Source organism: Fundulus heteroclitus, chromosome 13 (assembly GCF_011125445.2).
Source record: "Fundulus heteroclitus isolate FHET01 chromosome 13, MU-UCD_Fhet_4.1, whole genome shotgun sequence".
NCBI classification, from domain to species: domain Eukaryota; kingdom Metazoa; phylum Chordata; class Actinopteri; order Cyprinodontiformes; family Fundulidae; genus Fundulus; species Fundulus heteroclitus.
This window is the reverse complement of record NC_046373.1, coordinates 23,309,905-23,329,643: the sequence shown is the minus strand read 5'-3', so window position 1 is coordinate 23,329,643 and position 19,739 is coordinate 23,309,905. Positions and strand designations below refer to the sequence as shown.

Sequence of the window (19,739 nt, the reverse complement as noted above, 5' to 3'; positions counted from 1 at the left end):
CACATATGAACGAAAAAAGGGTTAGAACAAAGAGGAAGAGCGTAAAAAAGCTTAAATTGGGTGTCAGAATTCACGCTGACGTGAATATTCAGAGTTTGGCTTTAAGGCCCGACTGTCTGCAGCGGATAGACGGATTTATGGGCCGACAAAGACACCAATAGACGGCCGAATGTATGAATCCTCTGCAGCGAGACAGTGCGAACGCAGTCTAAACTTCCTGACCTACAGTCTGTTTGCGTGTCCGCTAGAATAAATGTTGCCCCGTGACGTCATTGGGAGGAGGTAAAACAGCCTCCCCTCGCTCCTATTGTACTGCTCGCAGGTGGCAGGATCCACAGTCTGTGCACGAGTCTTGATTAATTCCCGTTTATTTGTTTGTTTTGCTCCCAAGTCGTCAGAGCCTCGCAACCACTGAAAGAATTAACCGCGTGTTCGGTTGACCTGAGACAGACAGCTTTCATCATTTTGATTTTAGCTTTTTTGTCACAAACACACAATTTGCTCCCATTCCTTGCGAGTCTACTGGTGAAGTTCAGTAAATTAGATAATCAATGAAAAGTTATTTATTTTAGTAACTTATTTCATTCAATGAAACTCATCATATAGACTCTATACCACAGAGCGGCACGTATCAGATGTCTATTTCTGTTCATTTGTCCCTCTGTAGTGTAGTGGGCTGTGTCTGTGTCTTTGATACCGAAGACCCGGAATAAAATCCTGGTGGCGTCATGAAGGGCATCTGCTATAAAAACTTGTTTTTAAGTTGTAATGACTTGCTGTGGCGACTCCCTGGATAAGGGAGCAGCCGAAAGGACTCACAACTTCTCTTAATTTCAGTTATGATGGCTTACATTTAATGAAAATTTTAAAATTTACTTCCCCAGAAAACTTGAATATTATATAAGAACAATGGAAAATGATCTTTAATGTCGGCCTACTGGAACGTATATTCAGTATATGCACTAAGTAGTTGGTTGTAGCACCTTTTGCAGGAATTACTGCATCCATGCGGCGTGGCATGGATGTGATCGGCCTGTGGTTCTGCTGAGCTTGCTTTGATAGCCACCTTCAGCTCATCTGCATCATTGATGCTGGAGTCTTTCATCTTCCTCTTGACAATTTAGATTCTCTGTGGGGTTCAGGTTAGGGGTGGGCGATATGAAGAAAATCTAATATCCTGATATCTTTGGGCTATATCACGATACACGATATATATCGCGATATGTTCAAATAACCTTGAATAACAAATGTTTTTAGCCAAATAGTGCCCAGCAGATGGCACGGGTCCCCAAATCCTCGCTAACTTTGACCTCAAGAGACTTTAATTATGTACGATATAGATGTATATTGGTGGTAGAAAAAAAAGGAGTTAATAAAAACCTCAATAGAATAATAGTTTTCCCTCCTTTTTCATTCTAGCCTATCATGTAGGTTAATATTACAGTTGCTACATCCTCTCAACCAATCACAATCAGACCCAGGAACACTCCGTCACCAAGCTCCGCCCCCTTCACAGAGTTCAGCGACTGAGCATTCTTTTGTCTTTTTTAAAAAAACTTGCAGTTATGGTTAAAAGTTGGTTGAATAAAGGGTTGCCTTTGAATTCAGTGTTTGTCTGTTCTGTATCTAAAAATAGGTCGCTAAGCAACAGCATAAAATGGCCAGGCCTGCACTTAAAATCTATGTTTTCAATGTGTTGATCATTATCGATATCAATTAATATGATTTCTATTTTATTGATATGCTTCGGTTTAATATCGTCCAGCCCTGCTTTGAATCTCCACCTCATTTCTCGAACGGGCTTTGCTTCACGATCATCTCTAAACTGCCATCATCCTTTTTTATCTCACACTTTTTCCTTCCACCAAATTTTCCAATAATCAGAGAGAATACAGAATAACTGATTTCTTTAGCAGTGACCTTTTATGGCTTACTGGTTGCCTACTGGACAAAAGTAAAAGCCAGCAGTCTCATCAAAACACAGCTCTAACATGACATTTCTGTAATGCCTGTAAATGTTCATAAACCTAAATATTGAGTTTACATTTGCTGGAAGCCATAATCATCAAACACCTGAATTATACCAGGTTGTGTCAAACGAATCTATGAGAAGTGCAAGTGTTGTTTTCGTAATTAACTTTTTTGATGACATAATGTAAAATGTCAAAGAAGCCACGCTTTGACAGACATAAAACATTGTGGCAACACCAACAAGATGATTTCCAAGGAGCCATGAGTTGCCGACTTGAGACACAGAAGATCCGTGGTTGTCAAACTCATCTGGCTTTAAATGGAGCCACAGATGTGGATGAATTTTAAGGCGACGCCTCAAAATGCAAATTTTGGTGCCATATTAATCTGTTTTAACAAGTTTAATGCTAATAGAAACACTGTAGGGATGTCCAGCCCTTCAGCAAAGTGACTTGATTTGTGTCAGAGGGACGGACATGTTTTGATGCGAAATGTGCGAATCGTCCCCAGAAGCTGAAACTGGTAACCCAGTGTCATCATCCACAGTGACACGGGTCCAGAAGACCAAAGAAATACCTTTCATTCCTAAAGAATCTATTTAAAATGGGTTCTTTGTTAGTTTATCTGTCGTTGTGCAGGGACAACCACAGTTCATCCTTTGAGTTTAAGAGTCCTTCGACACCTTAATGATTCCCAGGTCATTAAGTCCTTTAAACAATCCTGTTTTAAAGAAAAAAAAACTTTAAAGACCTTCAGAAAGCCAGATCAAGACAAATTATACGAATGTCAGGCTGTTTGGAGGGATGATAAAAAGAATTTCGGGTTTAATTAAAAACTGTAGAAAAATGCACTATGCACATTTCTTTAACAATTAATGCTTTCAATATGGGAATAAATACTTAAATCTACATCGCGGCTGTAGCCACGCATTTATCTGCTAATTGCTTCTGTAACGCTTCATGATCTGGATCGTCCAAAAGTATTAAAACAAACAAAACAAAAGATAAGCCATCGTCACCATCGACCTCCTGATCTGAGAGCAGCTGAGCGTTAATCCGCTGGAGTGGAGAATCAGGTGAATCGCCACAAAACGGAAACAACAGTCTGTCTGTTGGAGAGACGGCGGTCTGCGGGTCACATGGTCACACTGGGAGCAGACGAGGGGGAAGGCGGAGAAACGCTTATTCACACGCGTCTGCTGACACGTCTGACCTCTGACAGTTTCACCACGACCGCGCCGAACGTCAGAAGAGGCCACAGGCAGCGAGCAGGACGCCAAAAAAGTTAACGTCTATTAAATCAAGTTGTTTTAATGCAGCACAAACCAATGCCTGCAAACCTCCTTCTGTTTAAAAGCAACGTTCTGCTGTTTCAGTCTTGTTTTTTTAACAAATCCTTAATCAACGGATTGGCTCATAATGGACAGATATTCTTTTGCAGAAGAACCCGTTTGTGCAAAATTCCAAGAAATTTCCTGCTCATGTGACAAATTAAAAGTCAGTTCACATTTGATAAATCTTGAACCCCGCCCGTAAAGGATCAAATATTTAAATAACAAAGACTGAAGTGTTTTTTCTGCTCCACTTCCTCTTTTATAAACCTGCTCACACTTCCTACTACAGCTTTTCTCAGACCGTGAGCCGCCCGAGACGAGATGAAAAACAAACAACAAGGGCATCAGTCACAAAGTAAAATAAAAAGGAAGAAAAATGGAAGGAGCCAGAAAGACAGGATTAAAGGTTTTAGGTTTCACGAAATCTGCTTATCTCTGGTTTTCAAAGAAATCCTCTCCAATTTCACAATAATTTATTATTTAAGTTTGAAAATGTGCAACCTAAATAAATCCAGTGTTAAAGTTTTAACAAGTGGACTGAAGTCTTTTCATTCACGTCTATCTTTCTTTTCTTTTTTCCCCCCCAACATGTCCTTTCTTGGCATCTCAGGAACACCATATAATGAGCAGTTTTACTCTACAGAAAAGAGCTCTCCACATGCAATCATAATTGATTTATTAGATTTAGTGGGTGATATTTTTTTTAATAGCTTAAGTACATGGATAAAATTCAGAATCACAATAAATAAACGTTATAGAAAGCAATATTATACTAGTAATAGTTGATGTTTAGTTACTGTTTTAATATTTCCATTATGGTTTACCATTAATATTTGACCAATGGAGACATTCCCTGCATGGATGAGCAAATTTAGACAGTGGATGGAAGTTTTATTATTGTTTAAGCAGAACAATGCTAATTACTTTCATTATACCAGTAATAATTGATGTTTAGTTACCGTTTTAATATTTCTATTATTGTTTACCATTAATATATAAACGATGGAAAAGTATAGACAGTGGATGGATGGATGTTTTATTATTGTTTAAGCAGAAGAATAGTTATTACTTGTCTGTTTTAAATAAGAGCAATCAGATGATGTTTTGCATTTGAACTTTACATTTTGTAGCATATACTATGAAACTGTGGTAGTTTTATTCAAGGCTATGTTACCATTTTATTAAGAAGAAGCACCATTTGGTGAACATATTTTTATTTGTCGTGGGTTTTCTGAATTTCTTTATGGAAAAATTACCAAATCAACATTAAATATGAGGTTAAACTGTGAATTACTTCTTGATTATACACTTTTTGGCAGTCACCCAAAAACAACTTGCTGCCTATTCAGCTATTTTTCTAGGCAGTAATGAAGTCTTTCTCACATATTTTCACTAATAGAGGTAAAAACTTTAATGAGGCCACTCTGGAAACCTAAATTCTCCATTAAAAAAGAATCAATTTGAAATGTATTTGTCTTCAACATATCCAGCAAAAGGAGAAGTCAGGAGGACTGACTCCTTCTCTTCTTTGATTAGTCAGCAGCAGGGCCCTGATCAGACTCTCATGTGGGTTCTGGAAGAAAAAAAAATCAGAGTGGCCTAAAGGAAAACACAGTTTCACAAAAAAAACTCACCGATAAATATGAGATTACTCATCAAGATTTCTGTAATATTCCTTGAAACTACAAAGAGAATACTTAAGAAACACCTAGAAAACTAACTCCTTACTGCTATTAGGCAACATATGGCCGTTAATGCGCAATCAAATAAAGTAGATATCCTGCTTTATAAAATTTAAACTCTTGAGACAAGACCTTAAGTTAAGTAAACTGCTCAAACGCCCTTCTTTTGAGCACTCTTCAATTGCGTTTGTGTTTACTATTGGTTTGTCCTCATGCTCTCATCAGCCACTCCCTGTTACGCAACAACAAGCTTCCACTGAAACAAAACTGCCCCAGAGCCTCGAGCTGCTCTCACAGTCAGGTACGGATCTACTGGGCTGCTACAGGATTAGGCTGTTGGAGGAAATACGGACCACTCTTCCTCACTCTGCTACTTTCTCCTACTACTCTCCACTTACACATTATTTCCAGTTATAGCTGCCCCTTTCAGTTATATCTTTTTCCTCAAAGAAAAAACAACATCACCTTCCTGGAAGGGGCTATTAGCTGAGCAATCATTGCCAATAGCTTCTGGTTCTCTATCTATTGATGATAGCTAGCTCTGGCACTGAAGGAGCAACTGCTGTGACTAACTATAGGTGCTCTCTTTTTTTCACCCCATCGATTGTAGCACATGCTCAGACCTTCTGTTCAGCTGTTCCTTCCCTAGAAGAAAACATTGACCCACTGCTGCTGCCCTGCATTCTGTGCACTTTTTCAGAAAACAAACCCTGCTTCTTTGCTTTTTTGTGTCTGCTCTGTCTTCTCAACCCACAGCTGGCCACAGCAGCTCACCTTGAGCCAGGTTCTGCTGGAGGTCTTGTTGCGTTAGAAGGGAGTCATTCCTTTCCACTGTCACCAAGTTCTTGCTCATTATAAGTTTTTTTGTTTTGTTTAGAACAACATTTATACCAACATTAAAATATCTGATCTATAATGCCCTGTATTAAAACAATGATAAAACTGGATTGCATTGTATTTAATTAGATTTGAATCTATATGACTGCATTTAGTTGATTATATTGTTCTGTGTTTTTAACACTGCATCATCGTATGTCCCTGAATCAGATTTCTCATACCTGTAAATGGTTCTGTTGTCTTGCCAGGTCCCTTTTGGTAAAGAGAGTTTAAATCTCAATTAATCTAAATGCGAATTGGACTTATTTGTATTGTAAAGTTGCTTGAGTGGAGAGTTGTTGTCAATTGCCAGTTCTCAAATAAACTGAATTGTTCTCTTGAAAATGTTCCGGTTGAACATTTTTCCAAGATTTTTTTTTTTTTTTTGTTATTGTTAAGTTCTGAATGTTCTGCGGGTTGTTTCACACAAATACTTTTTTAAGAAGCTGTTTCGCCTGACTTTATTAGCAATGATTATATATGTCGCCTGTAACGATATATATAAGCATTGCTAAACTAACCTGGTTAATTAATAGGATTATTAAATAATCTGTTTCTTGGAAACAAAATATAAAGAACCAGTGGATGGGATGAAATTTTTTGCAGAACACGGCGCTCCTCTTTGTTGCGATCAGACAATCCACCTTTATCTCATTTGGCAAAAAAAAAAAACTTGCTGCAACTTTAATTTAAACTCATGTTCATTTGAAACGATTACAAGTGGATAATGATCATGCTTAATTTTATTTGGGACATTTTTTAAGTGGAAATTTTTTCAGTAATCCTATTAATACTATTTACAGTGTACTTATATACTTATTAAACTATTAGCCGTTGAGAAGTCGCTGAGAAGCCGTTACAAAAGCGTTTAAGGAGTCAAAGGTCCAGAGCTCTTTATCAGATAGTCTGTGAGCTCATTGGACTTTATAATTGTGCCGGTAAGAGCTGTAAAATAAAACCTTTTCATGTTAGCGCACAGTAAGCAGGTAATCGTGGGCACTAACAGGAAACTCTCACTAAGCTTTCTCTTTTTAAAAAAATGCATTAACTTTATCTTGCCCATTCAACAGTAGCTCACACCCCAACCACAGTATCGGAAAATGTTGACCTCTGAATGTAAAGCCAGAGCGGTTAAAGTTGTAGAAAGTAGACCGACTACAGCTGGAGGACAGAGAGGGAGAAGGAGCACGCGGCTTTACAATGAAGCCCTTTCATTCAGACGTTTGAAGGAAAAAAACTTTCCAACTGGTTAACGGTCGACCCTCCTGTCTCAACACAACGAGCAGCTTTCACTTCCCCCCCCCCCCCCCAGAAAAATTAAAAAAAATTAACACCCCTGAAAATGACGTAAGTCTTTAGGTTCAGCACCTCAGACGCATAATGCGGAACCATAATGCATGTCTATTGGCAGATTTAAAAAAAACGGAGCTAAACTGAAATGAAAAACTGATTTTGTGAAGATGGAATGACGTACCATCATCAGATACAAGCCTTTATCGTGTAGCCATCAGCCATAAAGTAGTCCTGTTTATGCAGAGGTTTGCACTCAGTTTCCCCAAGATTGATCAAATCATTTAATTCTAAAACAAAGGGAGAGGTACAATACCCCCAAACAGTGACCAGTAACTGCAGAACAACCCAACTGGGCTTTTAAATATTACACCACATCCAAAAAAGAGAGATTAAATCTGCTGCAGAACGCACAAAGGCAGAGTTATTGGACCAGAACCGCCTTGGTTTGGTGAGAAAGCCCAGAGAAACTCCTGCAATGATTTAACTAGATGCAGGTTGTTGAAAGGATGAGCTCAGCGAAGCGTTCGCCTCACGCCGAGACGAAGCACACATCTGCTGCCGGCCCCGGCACATTTGTTTCACAGAAACTGAAACCCAGCCAGTGCTGCCGTTGACAAGTCAGTGAGTAAGGGCGACCGTGGGAAACCGAGACGCCCGGAGAACTTACAACAGTAAAATACAGCCAGAAAATGGCAGAAAAACATCCAAATAATAAAAAAGGTGCCAGCAAATGTCTTTGAAAGATGAATTACATAATAATAGTAGTTTTTGCCTCATGGATGCTTAAAGATGGCGATCAACAAATAATCAGGATATTATTTCCTGTGAACCCTCAGTGCAGTGGTGTCCAACATCAGGGCCAGTGTCTTAAAGTTTTAGATGCTGTGTTGACTCAAAACACCTCGCACAACGCCACCCGGACGTTGATAATGTTTCCACAACCTCAGTGTGATTGCTACAACTTCTCCACATCCACAAAAGAAGATTTCTGGTTCCAGCCTAGCTACAGACGACAAAAAATATCATCAGTGTTTTCATACCTGACCAGGTCATCGAAGAAGTGAAGTGATTTTTTTTTGTCCGTGCCAAACCTCAACCACACTCACAATTCTTCCTCTCTCGTTTCTCGGGTCTGGCCACTTTGACCACAGTTTTGACCGCTCTTGCTTTGCTTCTAAAAGATGAATTAAGGACAACTGAGCATTGCCACCAAGAGCAATACGACAACTGCTGCCATCAAGAAGTGGTCACAGTAGGGTTGTAGTCTAGCCATGAGGAAAAAACATATATCTGCCACCAAATCCACTCATGACATTTGATCTTCCCGTGCTTTTTTTTTTTTTTTTTTGGTATATTCTACTGGTTTAAATCTTTGTGCATTGTTGTGCTTGGACTGCTTCTGTTTAGTGTTTGTTTCTCTGCTCCATGTGCTTCCCTTTTGTGCTATAGTCATCCTCTATAGCCAGCTTCCCTCGGTTGCATCAAGGGTTTCCAGCTGCTTCCACTGGCTAATCAGCTTCACCGTTTCCTCGTTCCGCTGTAGGCCTTTCATCAGATATACCTCCCGAATTCCCTCAGCCTAGTGCCAGGCCCTCCTCTTATGCGCTACATCCCGCGGCCGCCATTGTTGTTGTTGCCTCCCCTGTTCGGATTTAGTTGCAACTCCCGGACATTCAACTCGTAGGTTTTCAGTCTTCTTTATTATTATTATTATTATTATTGGAAATAGCCATTTCACCTATCTCCTGCGTGCATTTGGGTCTTTCACACAAACTCATAAACCCCAATCTCAGCACACAGCATGCTCAAAACCCCTCACTACACTCGTAACACTCATAAACCGGAACCCCTAAAGATTTCTGGAAGACATTGCAAAGACCACCCAGGTTCTGGCTGGATTTTTTTATTTTTTTTTTAATCTCAGTTGTTCAGCTAATTTGTTGCGACGACAAAACTTTTCTTGCTCAATCACTGAATACGTTAACCTGTTTACCTAAAAGAGAAGTAGCTTTGAGATCTTGAGAAACTGAGATTTCTTCGTTATCTTGAAACTGTGTCACGAAAACAGACATTAGGCCATTCTCTGCTTCTGTGAGAAACTGGCAAGAAATAATGTAGAAAAAAAAACGTTGCGCAGGGAACCCAGAATTAAAATTTCCAAACATGCCGCATGTACAACACTACATTGTTTGTCTTGATACGAGACAAGAACTCTCTGGAAAACATCCAGAAACAATATAGGTAAAAGTTTATTTAAAATAATATTGAGGGGAATTAAACTTTTTCTAGAAATCTGCTGACATTTTCCTGAAAAAAAAAGCCTTTTTTTTCCCCCTCATGATTTCGGCTAAGTGTGTTTGCGTGACACGCACACAGCCAGATAAAAACAGCCCCCCTACTGCTGTAAACAGGACTAACTAGGTTATCTGCGAGGAGGTCAAATCCATAACTGGGTCGCTCGCTTTCGACAACTGCCTCCCCAAACTCGCTGCATGTAACTGGATAGCACTGTTAACATACCTTAAAATGCAGTATTTGCAGTTGGCACAACAAAAGCTGGTCGAAAAAGCTCTAAGGAGCAGCAAGAAACATTGAGAAAGATCTGCCGGCTCAGAGGTATTTCTGTGTGTTTTGTTTTTTTATTTATCCAGAAATCTTTGCCTGGAGAGTTGTGAATCCCAGTGGAAACTTAGGGCTTTCCAGTATGACTAAACCGTGTTCCTAACCAACTCTCGAACGCAGCCTAATGCTCTGAAAACATCCCACAAACACTGCGAACAGAGCACTGCTGTGTTCCCCTCTTTCCTTCTCACCGCACTCCTCTAAACCGACTCCAGACCTGTAATTTGGCCCCAGATCCGGATCTTCACACTGCAGACCCAGAATACAAGAACTTTACTCCGCCACAGCCGGCACAAGACAGGGGAGTTATTTTTGGCTGTCCGGATGCATCTTCTCAGGGTTCATCCTGAGCCTGACGGATGGAGCAGAGGCTGTCTGCAGGCTCCAACCTTTGACTTTCACCTCCACCTCTGCAGACTTGCTCTAATCTGACTGGTTCTACTCTTTTTTCGCTAAAAAAAAAAAGCAAAAAATAATAAGAAATAAATAAGAGTCCTATATTATATTCGGACCACTTTATTTAATTTAAAAACTCACTCATAGGAGCTTGTCTGCTGCATTTAGCTGAAGGTTAATTTGAATATTTAGACTTTACAGAACCAAATGAGCAGCTTCCTCCTTATTTCTATTCAATGTAGTTTGCCACTCTAACCCCGAATCACCCTGCGCATTTCTCTACAGCAGGGAAAGGAAGAAAAAAAAAAAGCTGTATTAACTGGGATAATTTTACCTCATACAGACAGGAAATCCAAACCAGAGAGCAGAGGATGATAAAGCCCAAGGGGAGTTTTTCCTCCCATGAGTTCTGCTGCTATGCCGTATCCTGTGACTGGTTAGATCCTCTGACCTGACTGAGGACTTACTCTGGTCTCCTGGACCTCGAACACAACCTGAATTTTCCTTCTATGGGGGGGAAAAACAGGCGTGAAAGCTGGACATCTAGGCTGAAGCAAACGGCCAGGGGGGTTACTGTACAACGCCAAGTAGAAATGCTCCACAGATGTTCCACAAGTACCTTAAACGCCATAATTACTAACATGCTTTCAGCCTAAAGAGAAAAAAAGGACCAAAGGGTTGTCAAAAAATCGCTAAAAGGCTCTAATCTTTTCTCTGTCCACATGTCAGGGTCATTCAAATAATGTGAAGTGACTCTTGTGTATAGTAGATTAATGATTCACAGACTAATCTGTCCTTCAGTGGGGGGGTGGCTGAACTGGTAACTTCAGCCAACACCAGAAGATTTCACTTTTTTTAAGAAAAAAAATGGTTTAAACCTTTCTCCACTGAATTAAGAGGAAATGTGTGTTTTTTTTTTTTAAGTAGCTCAGTCTAGTAAGAAAAAGCAAAATAGCAGCAGACTCACCAGGGACGAGCAGACATGCAGGCAGAGTGTGGCTGTAGAAGTGAGATCATGAACCAGCTGCAGCGTCTCTGACAGAGTCTCTCTGCCTCTCTCTCTCAGTGAGGTGTGGCTCCAACCAGGAAATCCATCCTCCTTCTTTTTTTTTTCACTAAAGACCTTCATTTTTCTCTTTTTCCTCCCCTCCCTTTTAGTGATACTGAACAGCCGAACAGCGCCTCCTTGTGGCAAACACGGCACATTATGCAGTCCAAGCCCTGCAGTTTAAAAATGTAACCCACTTTAAAATACAGGCTGTAAATGAATACAGTTTGTCTCTTGTCATGTCATGGTTTAATTATGAAAACATTATTTAACATTAAATTTAAGGACACAATTCACACTAGGGCTCTATGATGTTTTGAAAAAATAAAATAGATAAACGTTCTTTACTTCTCTGTTTCTCATCTTGGGTGCTTCCATCTATATCAGGGCCTACTGCATTGAGGCTGAATGTGTCTGCTTGGTATACAAAGCATGCATTTATGAAACAAGAATTACAACAACTAACAACACATTTTTAGATACTAACATTACAAACAATGGTTAAAGCATCTAATATGCGGGGTACGCCAAAGTTTTTTTTGGGGGGGCCCACCTACATGTGCTAGTTTTACTTCCCCTTCGACAGATTATTAATACATTCCTTTTATGCAGATGACATTAAGCTGTACTTCTTCAACAACTCATAGATCTTCAAACTGTCGCAATGTCTTGAGTGCCAAATCAAGCTTATTTTCTCTTGTCATTTGTCATTTGAATTCTGCTGTCAAGACAAAATTTTAGGATATTGGCATCAGGTGTGTGGGTGTTGAAGGTCAAAACACTTTGTCACAAACAGTTTTTTTTACATTTACCAATACTGTAAATGCAAAACAAGAAGGCTGGTGGGAATACAGGAAGATGAACATGAGATGGTTATTCCTTGATCACCATCAACTGGCCCAAAACTCTGCAGCTTTAGTTTTAGTGTCTTTACACCTGTTACATGTGGGTGATCTTCCTACATTACAAACCGTTAAAGCTACATACTCCAACTTCAGCTTTCAAGTCCATAAACTTACAAAGTTTACACGTGGTCATAATAAACTCAAGGGGAATGCACTTTTAAAGCTGTCGCACCTCAACTGTGGCATCAGCTCCCTTTGTTTTTAGTTTGTCAAAAAGGCCCCAACCCCTTTAAAAAGCAGCCAAAGATATTTTACTCAAATGCGCTTTTACTTAAGCTCTTTGTATCATTGCATTTGCTTTTAAATTTCCACATTGTTTAATTTATGTTCCTTTTTTTACTGATGTTATAATCTTTAAGCTCTGTCTTTCTGACTATGAAAGGCGCTACATAATTAACATTTAATTAGCCCTATATTATAAACAATAATTTGCTGAGTTATTTTCCTCATGTTTTTATTTAATGACTGGCGAGGATCAAGATAACCTATCTTATATATTCACAAACTCAAATTATGTTTTTCCACTTTCATAAACTACATTTTGCATTATTTATCTATGTTGTGGAATTTAAATAGAGATTTTAAGTCATCCATGAATAAAAGGCTTATTTTTTCATTCTTTCATGAACATAATATGCCTTTTATTATTCATCCATCCACCCATTCATCCATCTTTTATGTCTGCCTCATACTAGCGTGGTCACAGGGGTACCTGGTCAGGTGGGTCAGCTCATTGCAGGGAAACTATGAAAATAGACAAGCATGCAAAGACAGAACACACACACATCTATTGGCAGTTTATAGAATAGAATAGAATGGAATAGAATGGCATAGAAATATACAGAATCGAATAGAATAGAATCGAATAGAATAGAATAGAATAGAATAGAATAGAATAGAATCACTTTTTACTCGTCCCTCACAGTGGGCAAAAATAATGTGCATCCCTTTGCTTTCAGAAGCAAAGGGATGCACATTATTAAAAAAGATAACAATACACAAAAATGTAAAACTACATAATGACAAGTATGCAAAACGATAAACTATACAGTTATGAATGGGTCTTAAACCTCCATTTAAATGAAGTGTATCTGTATGTATTTAACTTTTTTCCATTTGTGCAAAAATTGCTGTAGACGGATTTTTATTTGTCTTGTTGGGATCGGTGCTGGTTGTAATGTCTAAACGCTGCTCAGAAGAATCAACCTGCAATGTACATTTCAGATTCAGCAGCCTGTTACTAAAGGGACTTCCCAGTGTTATCGTGGATTCATGCACAGGGTGGGATAAATTATCCAGAACTGACAATATTATTGCAAGCGTTCTCCTTTTTCATCCTGCCTGCACTTGGTCGAGAGGACTTCCCTGGACAATTTAGGCCTCTGTGATCAGCTCATCAAGTCATCTCTTGGCTTAGGAGACCACAGAATATGCTGTGGATGAGTAAAAAATTAGGTAACCAGGCACAGATGAGTAAAAAAAAGGTATACAGGAGCGCCCCCTGCAGTCCAAATAAGTTTAGTCTTCTCAGCAGGCAGAGTCTGCTCTGACCCCTCTGTAAAGTTCATCTGTTTTGTGTCTCCAGTCCAGTTTATCGTTGAGGTAAAACGCCCAGGTACCTATAATAGTCCACAGTCTTAACGCCCACTACCTGCATGAAGACCAGAGCCTAGGTTTTCCTTGCTTTGATTCTGAGCTGGTGCCACTGGCATCAGCCCACAAGATCCTGCATCGCCCAGCTTGTCCATCAGAAGTCCCAGCTGGATGGTGTTAAAAGCACTCGACAAATCAGGAAACATCATCGACATACGGCTTCCAGGCTTCTCCAAGTGGGTAGGCGATGGCATCACCTACTACTCCTATACTATAGTTTTAGCTGATCTGCAGTGAATCTGACTGAGAACTCACCAGGTGGCACAGCTACAGCTAGTCGGTATTGGATTTATTACCAGAACCCATAACTGATCCAACAAGGAGCTGGAGACCATTTTGCTGTGAGGCTACAGTTCTAACTGCACCACTGTGCAGCTGTTCTATTGCTTCTTCTTCTTCTCCTTGTTAATGTTATTGCATTTTTAGATCTTATTTACCCCCCATACACACAAATAAATAAATAAATAAATACATACATATTTGATTTTGAACCTAAGCGACCATTTGGCAGGTTTATGTATTGTTTCAGTTTGCACATGTCACCAAGAAATATCTGAAAACTAGTCCAGCATACCGGATATCCCGAGTCCTTTCAAAATAATAGTAGACCTTCTGTGTTTAAAAACCTGAACGTAAATGTCAGTGATTTGCAAGAAACTGGTTTGTTAATATTATATAGTGTTGTTAATATTATATAGTTAACAAAGTGTGGCAATGTTAAAACATTCTGGTTGTTACAAACCCTTGTTATATGTTACAGGCCTACATGAAACCATATATTTGTCAGAAAGTTTAAAAGGTATTCTGGGTGATATTCGGAACGACAGCTTCAATGCCTTAAAACAGAAAACGGTTTGTACCCATTTTGCTGGGATTGGGGGGGGCAATAGAGAACATTTAAGAACTGAGCTATACTAACAAACAATTGAATTTGTCTAAATGTAAAAAAATAAAAAAAATAAAAAATAAAATAAAAATAAATTTAGTTGTGCTAATAAAATTGCACGACTGGAGAACATCCCTAAAATGGGTGACTAATAAATGAGATATTCTTTTGATATTCCCATAGAATTGCTCTTCTTTTATTTTGAAGTGCACAACCGGAGGTGTTGCTGTATAAAACTCTGAATTTGCTGCGCTGAGCTCATTGAAGCTGCGGCAGAACATCAGTAGCGCCACTGATCCAACCGCAACCAAAAGAAACAAAAGGAGAGACATCCTGCTTTAAACAGGTAAACTGAGCTTCTTCTCCTCCGCTGATTCTTCATTTTAATTTATCAGTCGTTCACATCTTTTGATTGAGACGCGCGCAAATTAGGTTATAATATATAATATAATAAAATGTACATGCCACAAATCAAAAGCTATAAATTCTAGTTAGTCTGTATTTGATTGTCAGTAAGATCTATTTTGGTTAACTGCGTAAAATGTTATGTTATATCCTGATTTCTGCGCCTGCAGCTCCGCCGGCCAACGCCTCAAACTGGTGCTGAAGCTACTGTCTGTCACCAAGAATCAGTAATCAATGGCTACAACAGCGAGATAACCCGCGTCTTTGTTCGTTTTTTTTTTTTTTTTTTTTTTTTTGCTGTCCAGCCGGCAGGTTTTCTTCGGTCCTGATCCGCATGAGTCCGGCTGACGCACGCCGGACGCGCTTCCAGGAATAAAAGCAGCCTAAAATAAAACCCGCACCGCAGAAAGCCGAGCGTTTATTTCCGTCTGCTGAGACGCCATGGCCCGGTTTTTTGTTTCAGTGTCAGGAATAATCGGTTTGATGCAATGAAGGCTGACCGGTGCGGACCGGGATGCTGAGCCACACCCGGTGAGACAGAGGAGCAGCTGGGATCCTCCAAACAATAATCACCTCCATCTTCTTCTAATTCAGGCCGGGGTTAATTCTGCGCCTTGTTTGGTGACTGCCATGCATGCCATACGGCCTCAGCATATTATATTTGAGCTTATTTTAAATTAACTGGTGTATTTGTATATTTATTACCAATGTGCAAAGACCATGACAACACATCTGGGTAATGATGGGTTTTAGTGCCGTTGAAGGAATCTATATCTATATATATTCAATTACATCGATGCAAAATGAAAATATCGTCCATATTGTCATTTTTAGGATGCACCCTTATTTTGAAATTCACAAGGCACAAGACTAAAGTGAACAGGTGATCTATTATTAGCAGTATTTTAAAATTAGAATGTCTTTTAAGTGCCTACTTAGAAATAATCCTATCAGTTTTTTGGGGGGTGTTAATATCAATGTAAATATTAGTGTTAGGTGGGCAGATGATATCGCATCATATCGGTGATATGATATCGGCAAATGTCGTATCGTCATCCAAACTACTCAATAAAACATTGTATCATAATAAAGCTGGTGATTTACACTCCTACCACCAAACAGTTGTGCTGATGATGCCGAAACAGTTTAAATGGTTTTAGTGGTCAGAACATTCTGTTTGAATTTGTCCATCTGATTGGCCTTTGTGCATATTCACCGATTGGAAAAGAAGTAAATGCTCTATCCTGATTGTATTGTTCTAAATAACTAGATGATTTGCCAGTACAGCAGCAGTGTGAACTCCTAGCTTACTTGAACTCTCTCTCTTCCGGACCTTAATGCACTTGCAGTTTCTTTTTTTCTTTTCTTCTTACTTCTTCCCTCTGGTGTTAGCAAATCGTTAGCAGTGGCATAGGTTTAACTGCCTTTCTGCCTGGCAAGGATCATTTAAACTATTTCTAATTCAAAACAAAACTCAACCCAGGAAGTTAGATGTTATAACATATCGGCACCAAGTGTTTGATAAAGATTAAAGATGCATCGATATGAAAATTTGGGCCTGTTTCGATACCCGATATTTACCTATATTACACATATTCCCCTACTCTTTCAACACCTGCTTCAGTTAAACACCAAACATGTCTGCTCTGCATCCCTATCACTGTCACATGCCCAGACAAAAACCACACGGCCAACACCCTCCCCCTCTGATGAAACACATACAGCAGCAAGATGGAAATAAACCTCCATTTAATAATATTTCTACTTATCGTACCAATATGGTAAATGATTAACAGTGACCAATACTGATATTAATGCCAATATATCATACATCCCTAATAAGAGCCTTTGATTATTAAATCCGGTTAATCCTTTGTCCAGATCTTGTGTTTTACTGTTGCCTTGTGCAATGTGAGCAGATGCGTTTGCAAGCTCATTTTTTTGGAGTAGATAAAGTCTGAAAAGAGATTTTATCAACAACAAATTAGGAAAAATAAAAATAAACTGTCCCAGGTTGTTTTTAAAGGTGACACACCATATCTAGGGAAGTTTGAATTTACAGGAAAGTCTGGGTAATAGCTCTGATATTAAATGAAATTAAAATACTCTGAAAAATAATTTCTGACACCCTACTACAAGCCTTTTTTTTCCAGTACAAACAAATTATAAACCATATTTTCCTCAGTTGGAAAATATGGTTTTATTGAGTTCCTCGTGTCCAAAAAAGATCAGATTGCCACATCATGCAGGTCGGTCCATGTTTATTATGAAATGTTTATCATTTACAGAGTGCGACACGATGGAGAAATCTAACAGCCAGTACGACTCGTTCCTCTTCTGGAGGCAGCCCATCCCGTCCCTCGACCTGTCGGAGCTGGAAGACCTGGGGCTCACCGCCGGCGCGCCGAGCAGCAGCAGCAAAGGAAAGGACAAGGCGTCCCAGCAGCGAGGACAGAACCCCGAGGCGAGCTGATTTTTGTTTGCAAAGCGTTTGGCTCAATCCGAATACCCTTAGAGAGCAAGGACTCTTTAGCCAAAGCGTCAGCGGTCGCCATAAGAGCTGTCCGAATAGTGCAGTCAGTAAGGAAGGAGGTAGGAAAAGGAGCCTCTTCACTTCCTCTCACGGCTAGTTTACCCTAGAAACCCACTGAGCTATATTATACACTGGAGTGCTAATCACCGGCTGTTAGAACGAGTCGCTTTGAAGCCACCAGCCGCCATATTGGTACTCCCTATTTTCCTCCAGTAACTAGGGAATATGTGCGCTACAGCATCGAATAACGAGGATTTTCTCATGTTCAGGGGGCTTAAAACTTTTAAAATGTCAAATGCCATATACTTTTATGTTATGTTCTAAAACTATCACGTACTGAGAAAGTCATGTGCTGAAATATTTTGCATTTTATATATTTATATACATATACATATATATATATATATATATATATATATATATATATATATATATTATTTATATATATATATATATATATAATTATTTATATATATATATATATATATATAATTTATTTAGATCTATCTAGATATATATATATATATATATATATATATATATATATATAATAAATAACATTTATAAATATATAAATAACAATATACAAAAACATATATTTACATATATATATATATATATATATATATATATATTTTTTTTTTTTATATGAATAACATGTAAAATATTTCAGCACCTAATTTCTAGTAGTTGATAGTGTTAGTACATCCACTGACTGTAGAATTACCTGTGAAACATTTTCACAGAACCAGAAAACTGCTTGTTGTTGCAACCAAATCCTATGGGATTCTGTGAGAGTAGGGAGTAGCAAGATGGCGGCCAGTGACTTCAGTTTTTCGGCAAAATCAGCACTCCAGTGTATTATATAGCTCAGTGTAGAAACCTCACGACGTCCATTACCGGCTCAAAGGAGCCTTAAGCTATCCCACAATTCTTTGCGTGACATGATGGATCAGTACAGCCCCACCTCACGGAAATCAACGAAAATGTCCGGAGAGAAGAGAGCGCGCACTTTGTAGTTTATTTTCAGAAGGCTGTAGGCCTGGATTTGACTCTCATCATCCATGTGCGTTTCCGTCACGTAACGAGGTCGGAGATAAAGGCTGTCCGAATTCAGCACAGCCGTCCGAAACTCCTCCCCAAGATAAAGTTTTTCCTGTTGAAGCCGTAAAAAGGTCAAAAAGCGGGAGCTAGAAGTTATTATCAAGGGTATTCGGATGGAGCCTTTGAGTTGGTCAGGAGGCGTCCCTCCCTGAATCTACAGCACATTTATTGTCGTTTTTTCCCCCCCTGCAGGACGAGTTCCCTGAGTTCTCCTCCTTTAATTACTGGAGAGCTCCCATCGCTGATGTGGACGCCCTGCTGGCTGATCTGAACCTGCTGCCCTGAACCCCCCCCCGCCCCCCAACCCAGCCCACCTCCGCCCACCCCCCCAGAGTCTGAATCCTGATCAGCCCTGCTGCATCCAAACCCCCCAGACCTACAGCGATCACTTTGACCAGATCTCTAATCCTGCAACCAGACTAAAGTCCACCTGAAGTCATGGCGACTATCTAAGTTTCTTTATTTACAGTTCATTTTGCTCGAGTTTAATTATTTGCAACTGCTTTTAAACTGGATCTCACAAAGTGTGACACTTTAAAAATGCCTCATCTAAAAATCTGCACGGTTTTAATCTATGACGAACACAGCCATGAGGGTAAACCCTGAGTTTATTTGAACCTATCTGCACGTTTTGGCTGCAGGATCCCATTAGTCTGATTCATCTGGTATGAAAAGAGACTTTAATTATTTGATTTTCTGCACTTTACACGTCTAATATGAGTTAATACTTTGATTTGTGCCTTTTTTGTTTTCTTTGGAGCTGCTTTGACAGCAAATTCCCCACATTTCTATTTATGTATGCATGTATTTATTTATTTATTCAATTATTTCACCCGCTGTTGTTGAGCAAAACTGAAACATCAGAACAGACCCAACACGAGAAATAAAAAGGATCCTTTTTAAAATATATGAATTCAGTGTGATTGTTTTTGTGTGTTAAACATCTTTATGTCATTTTGTATGTACAGAGTGCATACAGAACAAAATTTCGTTGCATACAGCTTGTAATTAAAAGTAAACAATTAAAATGTA

The 19,739-nt window shown here is 39.2% G+C and overlaps 2 protein-coding genes across 2 annotated transcripts in view; one reads left to right on the top strand and one right to left on the bottom strand.

Moving 5' to 3' along the window:
- Positions 1-11,272, bottom strand: part of cdc42se1 (CDC42 small effector 1) — a 29,925-nt gene extending 18,653 nt beyond the window's left edge. Inside the window, exon 1 of the mRNA XM_012879221.3 lies at positions 11,141-11,272. The gene's annotated coding sequence lies outside the window, so the exon portion shown is untranslated. The remainder of the gene's footprint in view (positions 1-11,140) is intronic.
- Positions 11,273-14,884: 3,612 nt separating this feature from the next.
- On the top strand, positions 14,885-19,616 carry mllt11 (MLLT11 transcription factor 7 cofactor). Its single transcript, XM_012879290.3, has 3 exons — positions 14,885-15,011; positions 17,359-17,534; positions 18,900-19,616. The coding sequence occupies exons 2-3, from the start codon at positions 17,370-17,372 to the stop codon at positions 18,990-18,992; spliced, it is 258 nt and encodes an 85-aa protein (XP_012734744.1). The 5' UTR covers positions 14,885-15,011; positions 17,359-17,369; the 3' UTR covers positions 18,993-19,616.
- Positions 19,617-19,739: the final 123 nt, after the last annotated feature.